A 14,206-nucleotide genomic window follows, 5' to 3' on the forward strand; every position below is an offset into this window, starting at 1 on the left:
CTGGGAAGAGGCACATGTCACCAAACCCCCCCCCCCCCCCCCCCCCCCCCCCCCGTCTAGGCTCATGCTGGTCCCTCTTCCTGGAACTTCCTTCTTCCAATTGGTGAATTCTGCAGGTCCAGCTCAAATGTCACTTTTTCCACGATGCCTTCCCTGACCCCCACCTCCAGTGTAAATCGCCTAACAGCATGAACCACCCCTTACCGCAGCTCTTCGTGTACGGTAACAGGTGTCACGCGCTGGGACAGCAATGGATCTGTCTGCACATCAGATCACGCCCTACACACACCCCAGAGGGCAGGGGCAACCAAACCGGCTCAACTTCACACCTTTCCTGCATCCAGTAGGCATCAGTGTATTGTTAAAGGAATCACACTGAATAATGGCCAAACTGATTAACTTCATGTCACCAAAGCAGTTTCCACCACCCACCTTGGAACTCAGTGAATTTCATCACATTTAAATCAATCTCCAAATCACCTGGAATAACAGGTGCTTCCTTGGCTCTGCTGGTTACCCACTGGGAGGTATGAGCTTGCTCTGGCTGAGCTTTAACTTTTGGGGCTTGTTCTTCACTCTCTACCCAGCAAAAAGTTGTCAAGCACAAGGTCTGGGACAGGTGTTGGGGCACAGAGATGAATGAGGCAGCCATGCCCTCAGGATGCTTACACTCTAATGAAACAATGACCATTTAACTACTAAGTATTCTGGTCAGACATGATGCTTCTCATTTAGTCTGACGACAATGTTAAGTAGGTGGTGTTGTCTCCATTTTAGGATGAGGAAACTGAGGCTCAGAGTGGCCAAAGCACTTGCCCAAGGCTAGTAAGTAGGGAAACAGACTGTTGCTCTGGTGCCTCCAATGAACCATGCCTCCTGGTTCTCGAGCATTATGCAGCCCCCTCCCACACTGACTCAGGGCTTGGCCATGCGATTTGCTTTGGCCAATGGGATGCTGGCAAGCCTGATGCAGGAAGAGGCTGGAGAAGCTTGTTCCTCTTGGATTACACCCTCTTGGGATCCAGCTGCCACGTAAGAAACTTGGGCTAGCCTGAGTGATGAGCTGCCATGTGTAGGGAGACCTTGGAGAGTGAAAGGCTCTTTGATGTTCCTCTCCAGCCAGTGTCTCAGCTAAATGCAGCTGTGTGAGGGGCTCCGGTGAGACCAGCAGAGCCCACAGCCCCGCGGACCTACAGACCAGGAGAGACAAGAAGTCTCGGCAGTTTTAAGCCCCCGAGCCCGGGGGTGGTTTGTTATACACCAGTGAAAAACTGAAACAGTGACAAGTCAGGATTTGAACCCAGTACCAACTGACTTCAAAATCCCTGCTCTTAGTCTCCACAATGTGCCCCTTTGGGTGGGGAATGGAATGTAGCACCAGAACTAAAATATCCCCACTAGCACTCCATAAATATTGGGTGAATGAATGAGGAAAGGGTATGGGAGACCAACAGAGAGGAAGGAAGGGCAGAGAATTCAAAGGCAGGATGGCAATAGCCTTTCAACAACCATCACCCCCTTCTGTTTCACACATTTCCCCAAACCAAAACAAAACCCAAGCCAGACCTCTCTAAATCCCGAAACCAGTGTGGGGATGTTCCCCAACTCCCTCTTTCCCTGTCTCTCTGCCTGTCCCTGACTTTCTCACTCTTTTAAATTCAGATCAGGCAAAATTTTACAAGTTATAGCAGAGTTTGTGTTTTGATGTTCTCAGTCATGTCCCCCTCCCCCCAGGCCCCTGGCGCCACCCCTCCCTCCCACTTGGCTTTCAGGGTCCAAGAGCTCATTCCCCTCTTTCTATATGAAACCCACCGCAGGAAAGGAGCAGAGAAGGTGGAAATTACAGAGAAGGGGGAGGGAGGTTTGGACGTTCAGCCAAAGAAATGAAGCTCAGTGTTTTGGGGAGGCATCTGCTGGCAGTGGAGTATGTTTCAGGACTTGGAGGCAGCTGTGCCCCCTTGATATCAGCTCCTTTCCTTGTCCCCCCCACACCTCCTTCCTCCAAGAGGTGGGGCTGAGTTCAGCTCTGTTCTCTCTTCCCTGGCTCTGGAAAAGAGATTTCCTTTGACTCCAATCCCATTATATCCCTGTGGGCTAGGAATAAGGAAATGTCCCCTGCCTCTCTAAATGAACAGCCCCACGAACAGCCCCCACCCCCAAGAAGGCTGGGGTCCTGGTTCCCCATACCTGGGGGCTGTGGCCATCCCAGAGCCTTCTCTCCAGCCTGGTAAAGACCCACAGGGGTCAGCAGGTGCAGCCCTCTGCCTCCCGGCAGCCCCGGCACTGCCTTTTCTGTTTCAAGATTTCCCCTCACTCTCCAGCAGACATACACACTCCTCCCAAGGTCACAGTAACAGGCTCTAGCACCTGGATCCCACACCCGGAAAACCATCTGGGCCCGGCTCCGCAGACTCGGCCTGAGAGACGGCAGGCCCCACTCCACACACGCAGGCAGGGAGGCCACGCACTCGCATGCAAAGCAATGCAGTGGGGGCACAAGCCACCAGGGCCTGTGTGCACTCCGAAACACGCGGGCACACGCTTGCACACCTCCAGGCCATCCAGACGACCACACGTGCGCACCAGCACACACGGGGACACCCAAACCCGCCCACCCGCTGACACCCGCACAGGTGCCCAGGCAGGCCTCGGCACCACGCCCCTCCCCCACCCCTTCAGACGCAGGTGGGGAGGGCTGAGTTTGGGGGGCGCTCCCCCTCCTCGCTGCCTCTGCCCCCTGACCCCAGTCTCGGTGGGGTTCTGGAGCCCGCCCCGGCTCCCCAACCTGGTTCGGGGAGCAATAAGCGAAAGGGGGGGGGGAGGGGAAGCCTGGTCTCAAAAGGTTCTGTTTTTAATTCCCTAAATTAACCCCTTCCCTGCCTCTGGCCAGGCCTGTCCATAATTCCTCCCGGTCCGGCGGCCTCGCGGGCCTCCGGAGGGCTGGGAAGGAGAAGGAAGGCAACGAGGAGGCGGCGGCTCGGGGGCCTCTGGGTCTCGCCTCTCCGGGAGCAGTCCCGCAGCGCGCCCGCGACCCGCCCTTACCTCCTCCACCCCGCGGCGAGGCGAGGCCACAAGGCCCTCGGCTGGGGGTGCAGAGGCGGGCCCCGGGTGCCCGGTCCAACGCAGGGCCGCCTCGGGGCCTCGGATCCCGTTTCCCTCCGCAGCCTCGGGTGGCCGCCGCGGCTCGGGCCCCCGCCTCCCTGTCGGGGCGGGGGCGGCCGGGCCTCCCAGCCAGTCGCAGCGGGAGGGGCGCACAAACCGGGTGGGGGAAGGATGGAGGAGCTGGAGGGAGGAGGGGGCGCGCGGCCGGAGGAGAAGAAGGGAAGGGGGAGGGCGGGCGCGAGGAGGTGGGGCGGAGCCGGCCCCTCCTCCGGGGCGGTCTCTCCTGCGAGCTGGGGAGCGGCAGATGCAGAGCCCAGCGGCGGCGCGGGGACCCCACGTTCTCCCGGGAAGGTGGCTGCGATGGGGGAGGGGTCCGCGGCGCCGCCCGGAGGGTGCAGGGACGGCGGGCGCCGCGCTCCCTCCGGATCCTTGCTGCTCGGCTGCCGGCACCGCCCAGCGCGCTCGCCCCACCCCGGGTACCTCCCGCTGGGGCTTCTGCCGCCCACCTTTAGGCGCCGTCGCCAAACCCGAGCCTCTCCGCCCTAACCCTCCCGCGCTGGCTCGGGCCTGCTCCCACTAGGGCACATCCCGGGGTGGGCGGGTCTGCGGGGCGGAAAAGGGGAGGGCGCGCCGCGCTGCTCCTGGGACCTGTGCCACCGTCCCTAAGCGGCCTCGTGGGCGGTGCGCTGGGTCGTGCCCTCGGCGACCTGCCACGGGATGCGTGGTCGCCGTGGAGACCTCCTGGGGCGAGGCGTAACCCGGCGAGCCGAGGCGTGGCTGCGGCCGGACTCCCTTGTGGCCCTGGACCCAGCCATGCCTTTGAGGGCGCGGTCTAGGAGCACGTGGCCTCATCGCAAGTCCCGTCTCCGACCTAGAGGGGGGAGGAAAGGAGCAGCGGCCGCCGCTGCCCTGGTTCCCACGCACCAGTCCTTACCTCGAGCTTGACCAGGAGAGAAGCCCGGCTGGCATGTTGTGCTGGCTAGGTGCTCCTTGGGACAGGGGCACCCAGAGCGCTTGGCCCTTGTTCCTTAAGGCCTATCTGCTGGGGAGGCAAGAACCACTTAGTTCGAAGGAGATCCGCAGGGCTGTGGTGGGGTCTGAGAAGTCATAGACCGTTTGGGAGCTGCCAGGACTAGGGCTGAACTGGGCCTTGGATGAGGACAAGGGGAGAAGGCGTTTCAGGCTGGGGGGTAAAGCTTGGGCAAAGATACAGAGACTGGCTTGGGCAGGGTTGTGCAGGAAGCTGCGCAGAGCAAGAATCTAGCGTAGCCCCAGGATTCTCCAGTAAATCTGAGGCTGATTGGAACTTTCCTTGACCTCGCCCTACTTCTATGAATTCAGACCTGTGAGGGCATTCGGAATTAGGAAAAAAAGTTTGTGGTCATGTTGTCAGATGGCGTTTGGGGAGAGGCAACTTTAATAAGGACCAAGACTGAACAGTGACTAATCAGGTCAAACTCCCCCCTCTTCTTTTTAAGCATCTTCTCTTCATTCCAGTAACTCCTGAGTTTCTTTCTTCCTCCAGGAAATCTTAGTTTAAGTGAAGGAGAAAACATTTCTCCTAAGACCTAGGTATAATTACTATCCCCAATAAAATGGGGAAGTTCAGAGCTCAACAAGTGGCACAGCCTTGCTTTGAACCCACGTCACTGAACTCCAAAGTTATGCTAAACCACAGTGCCCTCCTGCCACTCCTTTGCTGTAATAAAGCCCACTGAGCCTTCTGCCAAAACTCAGACTCACTAAATCCACCTGCTTTTGCAGACAAGAAAGATATCCATATATGTCTCAGCTCCACCTTTGCTGTTGTAATGTTTGTCTATCCTTATTCTCTGCTTCCTATAAATGTGCATACATAATGTCGGGCATGCTTGGGTATGTGTGCATGCATGGATGTGTGTCTATGTGTATGCATGTGCACATGTATGCAAGTGTGCACTTGTAAGTGCACGCATGTGTATACGTGTGTGCATGACCATGTGTGAGTGCATGTGTGTATCTGTGTACACAAGCATGTGTGAGTGCATGCATGTATGAGTATATGCCCATGTGCATGTGTGATTGCAGGCGTGTGTGCATGCATGCATTCTTATATGTGTGAGTTGTGTGTGCGTGTGTGCGCATGCATGTGTTCATGTGCGCATGTGTGCCCATGCTACATTTCACAGAAAACAATTCCTGCTTGGTTGTTATGGGAACCACAGTTCTAAAAATGTTAAACTCTTTCCCAGTCCATGTGGGCCAGAGAAACCAAAAGAGAGTGGGAGAGCTGAGCAACAGACACATCTGGGGGTCCCAGAGCCGAGGCAGAGAAAATCGTGGGTTCAGCAAGACCTGAACAGCCCTAGACCAGCCAGAGCTGTGGTCCCATTCAAGGACCCTCTGACTTGGATCAGAGCCTCAGTTCTACTTATCTTTCCTTCCTTGATCCTTCAGCCTCCATCATCTTTTCTTTCCCAGTTTCATGCTCTCCAGCCATCTTCCCTCTCTCCTCAGTCCCTCTTCTCTTTACCCTTCTCCTCCTTTTTTTGGTCAGTCAATCAACACAATAATTAGGCACTTAAGTGTGACGAGCAGTATGACTGGCCATTTGGGGGCCACAAAAGTGGCTCAGACAAGGGCTCTGCCCTTGAAGGAGCTCAGGTTATGAGTTTAGTTCAGATATGGAGGGCTTTAACTGAAAGGGTGAAAAATACATCTTTGTAGGAAGGTGGAAGCCATGGTCAATTTGGGATGAAGAACTAATGTGCCACAAATGGTGCTTGAGAGAATTTACATTGGTAGTGCTATGCAATGTAGAATGGAGGGGAGAGAAAATTGAGGGATAGGGAATGGAGAGAGAGGGACCACAGGAAGTTTGGTGTAGGACAGGCTTGTCTCAAACAGGGCACAAGTGTTGGCATGAAGGGGCTGGAAATACAGACATTCTGAGTTGTGTTGCCAAACTCTTCTCCCATGTACCACCTTGTCAAGTTTTTTATTACTCTTCCACAATTCTCCAGCATGAGAATCTGGACTTGGGTGAGCTTCTGTTACTGATGAGTGTGTCAAATTCCTTAGGTGCACTGGTAAGGAATAGAGTTGGATGCTACTGGCCCAGTACATAGTAGGCACTCAATAAATATTTGAGGAATGAGTGATATATGGATGTGTGGCCTTAAAACTGGAAGACACAGGTTTAAGGCCCACTTGAATTTCTCATTATCTGCATGCCCATAAGAAAAACCCCCAAATCTCTTGGACTTCAGTTTCCTCCTCTATACAATGATGGGTCTGGATAGGATGTTCTCATAAGCTCCTTCCAAATATAATGTTAATATGTGATTCTAAGTGGTTGTCATTGCCAAGGTGTGGGGGTGGGAATGGGTGGGGGTGTTGGCTAGACACAGAGAGGATAAATGTTGGAAATATTTTAATAGAAGAGACAACATTATCTGGCTTCAGTTTTCAGCAATATTGTGGACAAGATAACACCAAGACCCTCCTTCTATCTCTTGAAATGCTTAGCTGAGATTGAAAGAAGATAAGGAAAATCTACATGGATGAAAAACAAGGGAATTGAAACCAAGAAATGTAAGCATGAGATGTTCTGTGACTAACCTCAGAAGGTATGGGGAGGGAGGTCTATTGCTTGTCTGTCTTGACCTGTGCCCTAGTTGGAATAGGGGACTTTCCTGTGAGAATTTATAACTCCTTGAGTTTTGGAGTTTGAACTCACAATACCTGCATGATACAGGAATCCCAAGCCAGGAAATTAACATAAAGATTGGTCTGCATCAGGTGATAACTTCTGGAATGCCTGGTAGAAACAAACCCAAAACTTCTCAGAAGAAATAGGCCCTCAATCCAGGCTGTAGAGGATTACCGCCAAGTAAATCCCTACAGAAGATGAATGCACAAACTAAAAATCACAAGACACAAAAGGAAACAATGCACCATGAGTGAGAGATAAAACCTTGCAGAATTTCAGTAAGATCGAGCAGTTCTGAGTGGTAGTGCTTGGTCAGTCCCTGATTCTGTTTGGACCCCAGGTTTGGGTTGATTTTCTGATCCCATTTGATTTTAACCCTTTCCATCCCTGGTCTAACACCCCTTCCCTTAAACACCCTAGGAGAAGCTCCGGTATGAGGCAGTTTTCCATGGGAGGAAGAGGAGGAAGTTCCAGACCCAGCCTGAGGCACTTCTTTGGGCTTCAATTTTCTCATCAGTGATGCTAGGCCGAGGTGGGTGTTAGGACAAGGTGAGGCACAGGAGCTCTGAGTGTGCTTGTTGAAATGCTGCTGGAGGGTCAGCAATGGGGTGGTCGTATACCAACCACTCATAGCCTGTCTACCTTTCCTCTTTTGTTTAGATTGTATGGTTTGGGGCCAATTGCTTATATTCTTGGACTTTGTGCTCTTTCTTCCCCTTCTCTGCATTGAAAGTGAAGTCAGGTGATCCATACCTATTAATGCAAAGAGTGGTCACTTAATTAACAAGATGAGGGTCACCACTATTTTATGTCTCCATGAATTACCACTTACCTAACATATATTCCATCATTTGAGCCTTTCAGTGGGGTTGAACATTGCCCTCTACAGGAGCCTCTTAAAATGTTAACTCTTCTAGAAGAGGCAATATCAAATGCTTAACAATAAATGAGTTTATTTGATACCAGATACACAGCCACATGAAAGCACTGAGCACCTGGGGGTTAAATGGGAGAGGGAAGGAATAGAATTCTCTGTCTTGATAATTTTTGCTTCTGGTCAACTGGACTGTGTGGTGGAGTTTAGGTATATCTGAGAGTGAAGGGATGAAGAATCTAGATCAGAAGCCAGAAGTTGGGTTGATGTGGCATCATAGGGCTGTACACTTTTCTAATTCAGAAGAGAAAAGAAGGATATCACTTGATATCCTTGCTTAGTAGAGAGGAGTTGGGGAGCAACCTTTTATGCTCCAAGGTCTGCCAAGGAAGCCAGAAAGAGTGTAAAATTTTGGGGATAGGGAGCTCAGGGAGAAAGTGGGGGCTCATCCCCATTTTCCTCTATCACAGGGTCATGCTCACCACCCCCCACAGTCCCACCGCCCAAAGCCATGAAAGGTACACCTGGAAGGGGAGTTAGGGGAAAGAAGCCCTGGCAAGTGCGTAGGTAGGCAGTAAGTAGGCTACCTACCTCTTGAGAAGGTCCTTTGTAGGAAGAGCAACTAAAGTGGCTTTGAGCCTCTGGCAAGCACCTGTTCCTTGCTGGGCTTGGCTCTGCCATCAGTCAGACTTGGGTGTGCTAGACCCTCTGGCCCTGAGAGCATGTGATTCTTGGGCAGAGGCTTAGGGAGTGGCTGGAGCCTCTGTGACACCAAACACTCTGGGTGTTCACAAGCGGCACTGAAATACTGCAGTCTTCTGCTGCTGCTGTTGCTATTGCCGGGGGCTCCCTCTAGTTGCAGAACCTGTTTCACACCTCCTGGTAGGAAGTCTTTCTAAACAGTGCTATTAGGTTCAAATGCCTTCTCTCAAGGGTTGGAAAAAAGCACTGGTCTTGGAGTCAGACAGATCTGGGTTTGATTCTGCCTGTTCCTAGCTCAGTTATCTAGCAAGTTACCTCATCAGTACCTTGTCTCTGCATCTTTGAAATGGTGTACATGCCTGCTTCAGTCCAGGTTGTAAGGATAAGGAGTATAATATATGCACAAGATTTATATCTAAGCCTCTCAACCACTCCCACTTTCCAGAAACACTTTTGCCCCTTAGGTCAGCTTGGATAAAATCCATTCATTAATTCAATACATATTTATTGAATGTTTACTATATGCCACCGTTCCTGAAGGTGTCCCTGACAGTAGATGTGTAATGTGTCCCATCTGTATCCTCCCCTCAATTCAGGACCTGGACTCCACGAGCGTGGAGATCTTCCTTCTCTTTTGGCATTTTCTCCTGGGGAAGAGGGGGGAGGAACGGTCAGCAGCTTGGATGGCAGATTCAATAAGCTTTTAGCACAGTAAGTTTAATTGCAAAAATAAACAGTTTTGTGACCTGCTTGAATAGCGTCTGCTTTACAAAAATCAGCAACAACGAAAAGGAAATAACCCCAAAGCAAAACGTTACATCCAATGGCTGCAGGAAACGACACTGCTGTACAAAGTCCCGCGCGAGACCGGCTCGGCGCTGCCCCAGCCTGTCTCTGGGGGGGCTAGGGAAGGGCGTGGGTCGTGCGCCACGTACAAAAGACCTCTTGAGTCCCAAGGAAGTGCTTACTCAGTGGGTGGCCTGAGCGGAATTCCCTCAAAGCTGGCCGGGCACACAGCTCTGGGGCCGCGGGAGCTGTCCATGGAGCTGGTGCTGAACAGGCCTGTGCTGCGGCAGCTTGGAGGGAACTGGAGGCGGGAGGAGAGGCCTGTCCCCGGGCGCGCAGGGAAGGGATGGGAAGGGCAGCGAGGAGCGGGGCGGGCCAGTCTTTACAGGCGCGCATGACAGCGTTGCCCCAATCTACAATGCCATCGCCCGCTCACAGGGCTGCGAAAGAGAGGCCCAGCGAGTAAAAGCCGAGACCCTTGAGACGCTCCTCGGCGCGAGCCTTCTGCTTGAGATGCACTTTGCTGTGTCGTTTTTTCTCGTCGCTGCGCGCGAAGCGGCGGCCGCACACGTCGCAGGCGAAGGGCTTCTCGCCCGTGTGGGTGCGCACGTGCGTGGTGAGGTGGTCGCTGCGGCTGAAGTTGCGGAGGCAGATGCGGCACTGGAAAGGTTTGTGGCCGGTGTGGATGCGCAGGTGGCGGTTCAGCTCGTCGGAGCGTGCAAAGCTGCGCACACAGCTCTCCACTGGACAAGCGAAGGCCTTGGCGTGCGGCCGCGGGCAGAAGCAGCGCGCGCTACATTTGCCGCCCCGGCGCCCTTTGCGCCGTGCCTTGGCTGGGGAGAAGGGGGACGGCGGCGGCGGCCCAGGAGGTGCAGACACGCCACTGTTCCCGGGGATGTCCACCACCAGAGGTTTCGGGAAGTCCGCCGCGCTGCTGCGGAGGCCCAGCGGGGAAAGCTGGGGCTGCGTACTGGCCAGAAACTCTCCGCTGTCGCCGCTACCCCCTCCCTCCCCACCAGGAGGAGTCAGGAGCCCCGGGAGACTCTCGGTCCCCTCCCCTAAGTCACCTGAGGCCAGCGGGAAAGCGTCGTAGGCCCCGGTGGGGTAGAGTCTGCTGGCCTGGCCGGCCGGCAGCTCCGCAGGGCAACTGATGGACAGCAGGTCCTCAATCTTGGTCCCCATCGTGGGAAAACGGGCCTCGGGGGTGGCCTGGTAGCCTCCCTGTGACCCACAGCTCCCCGGGGCCCCGGCAGAGAGCAGCTCCCAGGGCGCGTAGGGACCCTTGAAGGCTGAGGCAGTATCCAGCTCTGGGGAGGCCGGAGGCGCCCGAAGACCCGGCTTGACGTCGAGCGGGGAGAGCTGCGGCTCATACAGGCACTGCGAGGGGGCGCCCGCGGAGGGCGAGGCCTCCCAAAAGGCCTCTGGGAAGGCGGCAGCGCCCAGATCCGCGGAGTAAGGGTCCGGCGGACCCGGCAGTAAGGCGTCTGGGCCCGCGGGAAAAGGGGCGTCCAGCGGGGACCGGGAAGCTGCCGCCTCGGGGCCGGGGAAGGGTGTCAGGCCTAGTATGCCCGACATGAGGTTGAAGAGCGCCTCCGGGTCGTGCGGGTGTTCGGGTACCGCCTGGATGAAGAAGCTACCGCTGTAGCTGAGGCCGGGAGGGGGCGTGGGCGCAGACCCCTCCAGGAAGCAGGAGTCGGCCAAGTCCCCCCCGGCGGCGCCGCAGCTGCTCAAAGCCCAGCTCAAGAAGTCGCCTGCCGAGGAGGGAGCAGGAATCAGCTCTCGGTACCTCAAAGGGCGCACCCCTGGGACCGCAGGCCCTGCCCGCGAAGCCCTGGGTGCGCACGGATGCATTCACAGTGCGTTTTTGCACATTCCGACCCAGTCGGGGGCCAGCATATGCTCCAAGACGCACACACAAACATGCACACGCAAAACACACGTGCACAGGCAAAAGGACGCGCTGATCCGCTCACGGGTTCCTGCAGAGGCGCTGGCGGCCCGGTGGGGGGTGGGAATGGGAGTGCGCACCCCTGGACCCCGCGTTTCCCACCGTCCCTACCCCCACAGCAGCAGCGTCCCCGGCCCTGCCCGCTCGCGTGCAGCGGGCGCCCCCGCGCTGCGCCGCCGTCTGAGCGCTCGGGCCGCGCTCCTTACCTCCCGGGTAGCCTGCGGCCGCGGGTGCGTCCCTGACGGGCAGCCGGGGCAGTTCGGTGCCGGGTTCCGCGCAACAGCCCTCGCTGGACTTGACGAGGAGCGCGTCGGGGCCGGAAAACTCGCTGAGGTGGAGCATGGCGCGGCGGCGGGGCCTCGCCCGCTAGGTTTGGGGGCGCGCAGGTGGCGGGGAGGCGGGCGGCCGGTGCGCCCCGCGGCGCGCAGACCCCGGCGCCCGGGTTCCTAGCTCCGGGAGCTCACCTCTGGGCAAGGGGCTAAGGGGCCGCGGCGCCCTCGCTCGCCGGGGCCGGCCTCGGGCGGCGGCTCCTCGCCTCTCCAAGGCGCAGCCGGGCTCCCCCAACCCGCGGCCCCCCCACTTATATAGCAGCGGCGGCGCTGGCTCCGGGCTTCCGACTCCCCGGGCCACTGCCATTTCGGGAGGCCCCGGCCCTGCCGCCGTGACGTAAATGCCCAAACATGGACACAGGATGTGTGCCGGGGACTCCCGAAAAGGAAAGCTCGGGTTGTGACGTCGCCGCCGCCGCTGGGCCCGCGCCGCTGCGTGCGCGCGCGCTCCCCGAGCGTGGAGGCCCGTGCGCGCTGGGGCCGCGGGAGCGCGGGGCCGGGGCTACGGGCAGTGTGAGGTCTTGGGGTTCAGGGCGGTCACCTCCTGCCTGGAGGCAGAGGTCGAGGGGCGGGCAGGAAAGCCCGCGTGGGCGTCGGCTTCCACAGTTTGGGGTTCTAATCCTCCCTCCACCACTTACTAGCTAAATCTGTAAAATGGAGAGATTTACTCTTTTCTTAAAAATTTGCTATGGAAAGTAATTGCATTAGAGCACATGAATTTCCAGGCATACGGGCACTCAGTAAACCATAGAAATTTTTACCGGTATTTTTCCCATTTACTTAATTATTTTTGTTTGTTTTCATTTTGTGCTAGGGAAGAAATCTTGTTTCAATTAACATGTACAGTGATAGTTGCTAATGCTGGGGAGAAGGTCAAGTATAAAAGGATTTATTCTAAATTAAAAAGTAAAAATTCCTCTTTTCCCCACCCCATTTCTACCTCCTGAGATAGCCATACTGAAGTTTCTTGGCTATCCGTTCATACAATATGCACGTATAAGCATACATACTGTTCAGCAGTATGATTTTTTTTTCATTTAAAATAGGTAAGACTGTGTCATCTCAGTACATAACAAGCCTCCACATTTAAAATTTTTTTTTTAAGATTTATTTTTTATTTATTTCTCTCCCCTTCCCCCCAGTTGTCTGCTCTCTACACATTTTTTTTTTCAATGGAGATTGAACCCAGGACTTCACATATGCAAGGCATGCCCTCTGCCACTGAGCTACACCTGCTCTCCTCCTCATCTTATTAAAAGTACTCAGTCATAAAGGAGAGCCAACACTTGGTCAATCTGTCCTCTATCCATGAGCTTGTGGGTAGTTTCCAACCTTTACTTTTACAGATATTGTAGTCTACATCCTTGACTACATAAATGTAAATATGTCTGTAGAATAAATTCCAGTGAGTGTCATTTCTGGGTCAAAGGACATCACTGGCAAATTGTCCTTCAGATAAATAGGACCAATTCTCACCCAGTACATCCTCCCCCACGGGGTGGGAGATCCTCTGTAGACAGTCCTTCTGCCTTCATGGAAATGACTTTGACTCTGGGGGCATTGTTCTCAGCAGAGCACAGAGAATCCACAGGAAATATTTGTATGGAATCAGGTATCTGGAATAATCGAGCTTCTGAAAAACTTAATAAAAAAATTCCACTAACCTTAGGAGGCTGTGAATCTTGGCTGCAGAAATAGAGCAAAAAAAGCAAAGAAGTCTGCCTACTCTCCTGGTCTCATCTCTCTTCTGCTCTAGTTTTCCCCCTATGTCATTTTCTCATCCTCTTTTACATTTTTTCATTTTATTTTTGTGTTAAAGCCCCCTTAATTCATTTCTGGAACTAAATTAAGGGAGTAAATAAATACATGGGATATCATGTTTTTCTTTACAAAGAGCCGCAATTCCTGGGACTCTGGGTGCTGGGAGGTGGAGAGGCAGGGCTGGGGCTTGCTCTTTTTTCTCTACTTTCTAGAAATTGAAGCAAAGCCGTTTGGGAGTGATGGGCTCCAACATAAATGGCAGTTTATTCCAGCCTCCTCTCTGCTTCCTGTACTCTCCTTTTCAAAGAAGAGTTCCCCAAAATATTCAAACCTGATCAGGTCCTCAATCCCTTCACCCTGTCCATTGTCCAAATACACATTCATCATTCATCCAATTTCTCAACGTCCATTCATTGTATTCATTCCTTAAGTGCAAGTTCGATTTTTATTCTACACTGGGACCCTGAGGCCATCTCTATCGCTTGCTGCCCATTCCCCACCCCTCAACCATCTTACAAGTGTGTTCATGGAATATGTCCCTTTGCACAATTGCCTGCAAAACACATGTGGACACACTTGATTGCAGCTTCTCCTTGCCCCTGTCTGCAAACCATACCAAGATTTCCTGAGTCACATGTGTGCAGCGTGTCCTAACATGCCACGGGTGTATTTCTAGGTTAGCACATATATTTGCATGGAGAAGAGGCAGAAACGCGGCGCTCATATGTAAGGATTAGACACACTCAATGCTGCTTGCCTTGCACTCTGTTTCAGACCCGGGTTTGAGTCTAATCCAAAAGCGTCGCCAAGGCCAGGTGAGCCCACCCCAGACACGCAGGGCACACATGTCTCAAATCCATGCTGGCATCTTGCTGCCTGGGAGGGAGGGAGGAGAGCGCTCTGACTGGGCCGCTGGCCAGGGCACTCCAGGTGGCCCCGTCAGGCCAGATTGGCCAGCCGCAGGTTTCCTGTCCCTTCTGCTCTCCTTCCCTCTGCCGCAGCATTCCTCCTCC

The 14,206-nt window shown here is 54.4% G+C and overlaps 1 protein-coding gene across 1 annotated transcript; it reads right to left on the reverse strand.

The window, feature by feature from the left end:
- Positions 1-9,065: 9,065 nt before the first annotated feature.
- EGR4 (early growth response 4) lies at positions 9,066-11,670 on the reverse strand. Its single transcript, XM_004465475.3, has 2 exons — positions 11,310-11,670; positions 9,066-10,906 (listed from the first exon to the last, which is right to left on the reverse strand). The coding sequence occupies exons 1-2, from the start codon at positions 11,443-11,445 to the stop codon at positions 9,588-9,590; spliced, it is 1,455 nt and encodes a 484-aa protein (XP_004465532.3). The 5' UTR covers positions 11,446-11,670; the 3' UTR covers positions 9,066-9,587.
- Between the last annotated feature and the right edge of the window lie 2,536 nt (positions 11,671-14,206).

Source organism: Dasypus novemcinctus, chromosome 17 (assembly GCF_030445035.2).
Source record: "Dasypus novemcinctus isolate mDasNov1 chromosome 17, mDasNov1.1.hap2, whole genome shotgun sequence".
In the NCBI taxonomy this organism is placed as follows: domain Eukaryota; kingdom Metazoa; phylum Chordata; class Mammalia; order Cingulata; family Dasypodidae; genus Dasypus; species Dasypus novemcinctus.

Coding starts and splice junctions, on each gene's coding strand:
- EGR4 (XM_004465475.3), bottom strand. CDS start 11,445: ATGCTCCACCTCAGCGAGTTTTCCGGCCCCGACGCGCTCCTCGTCAAG. Junction 10,907..11,309: donor GGCCGCAGGCTACCCGGGAG/GTAAGGAGCGCG, acceptor CCTCCTCGGCAG/GCGACTTCTTGAGCTGGGCT.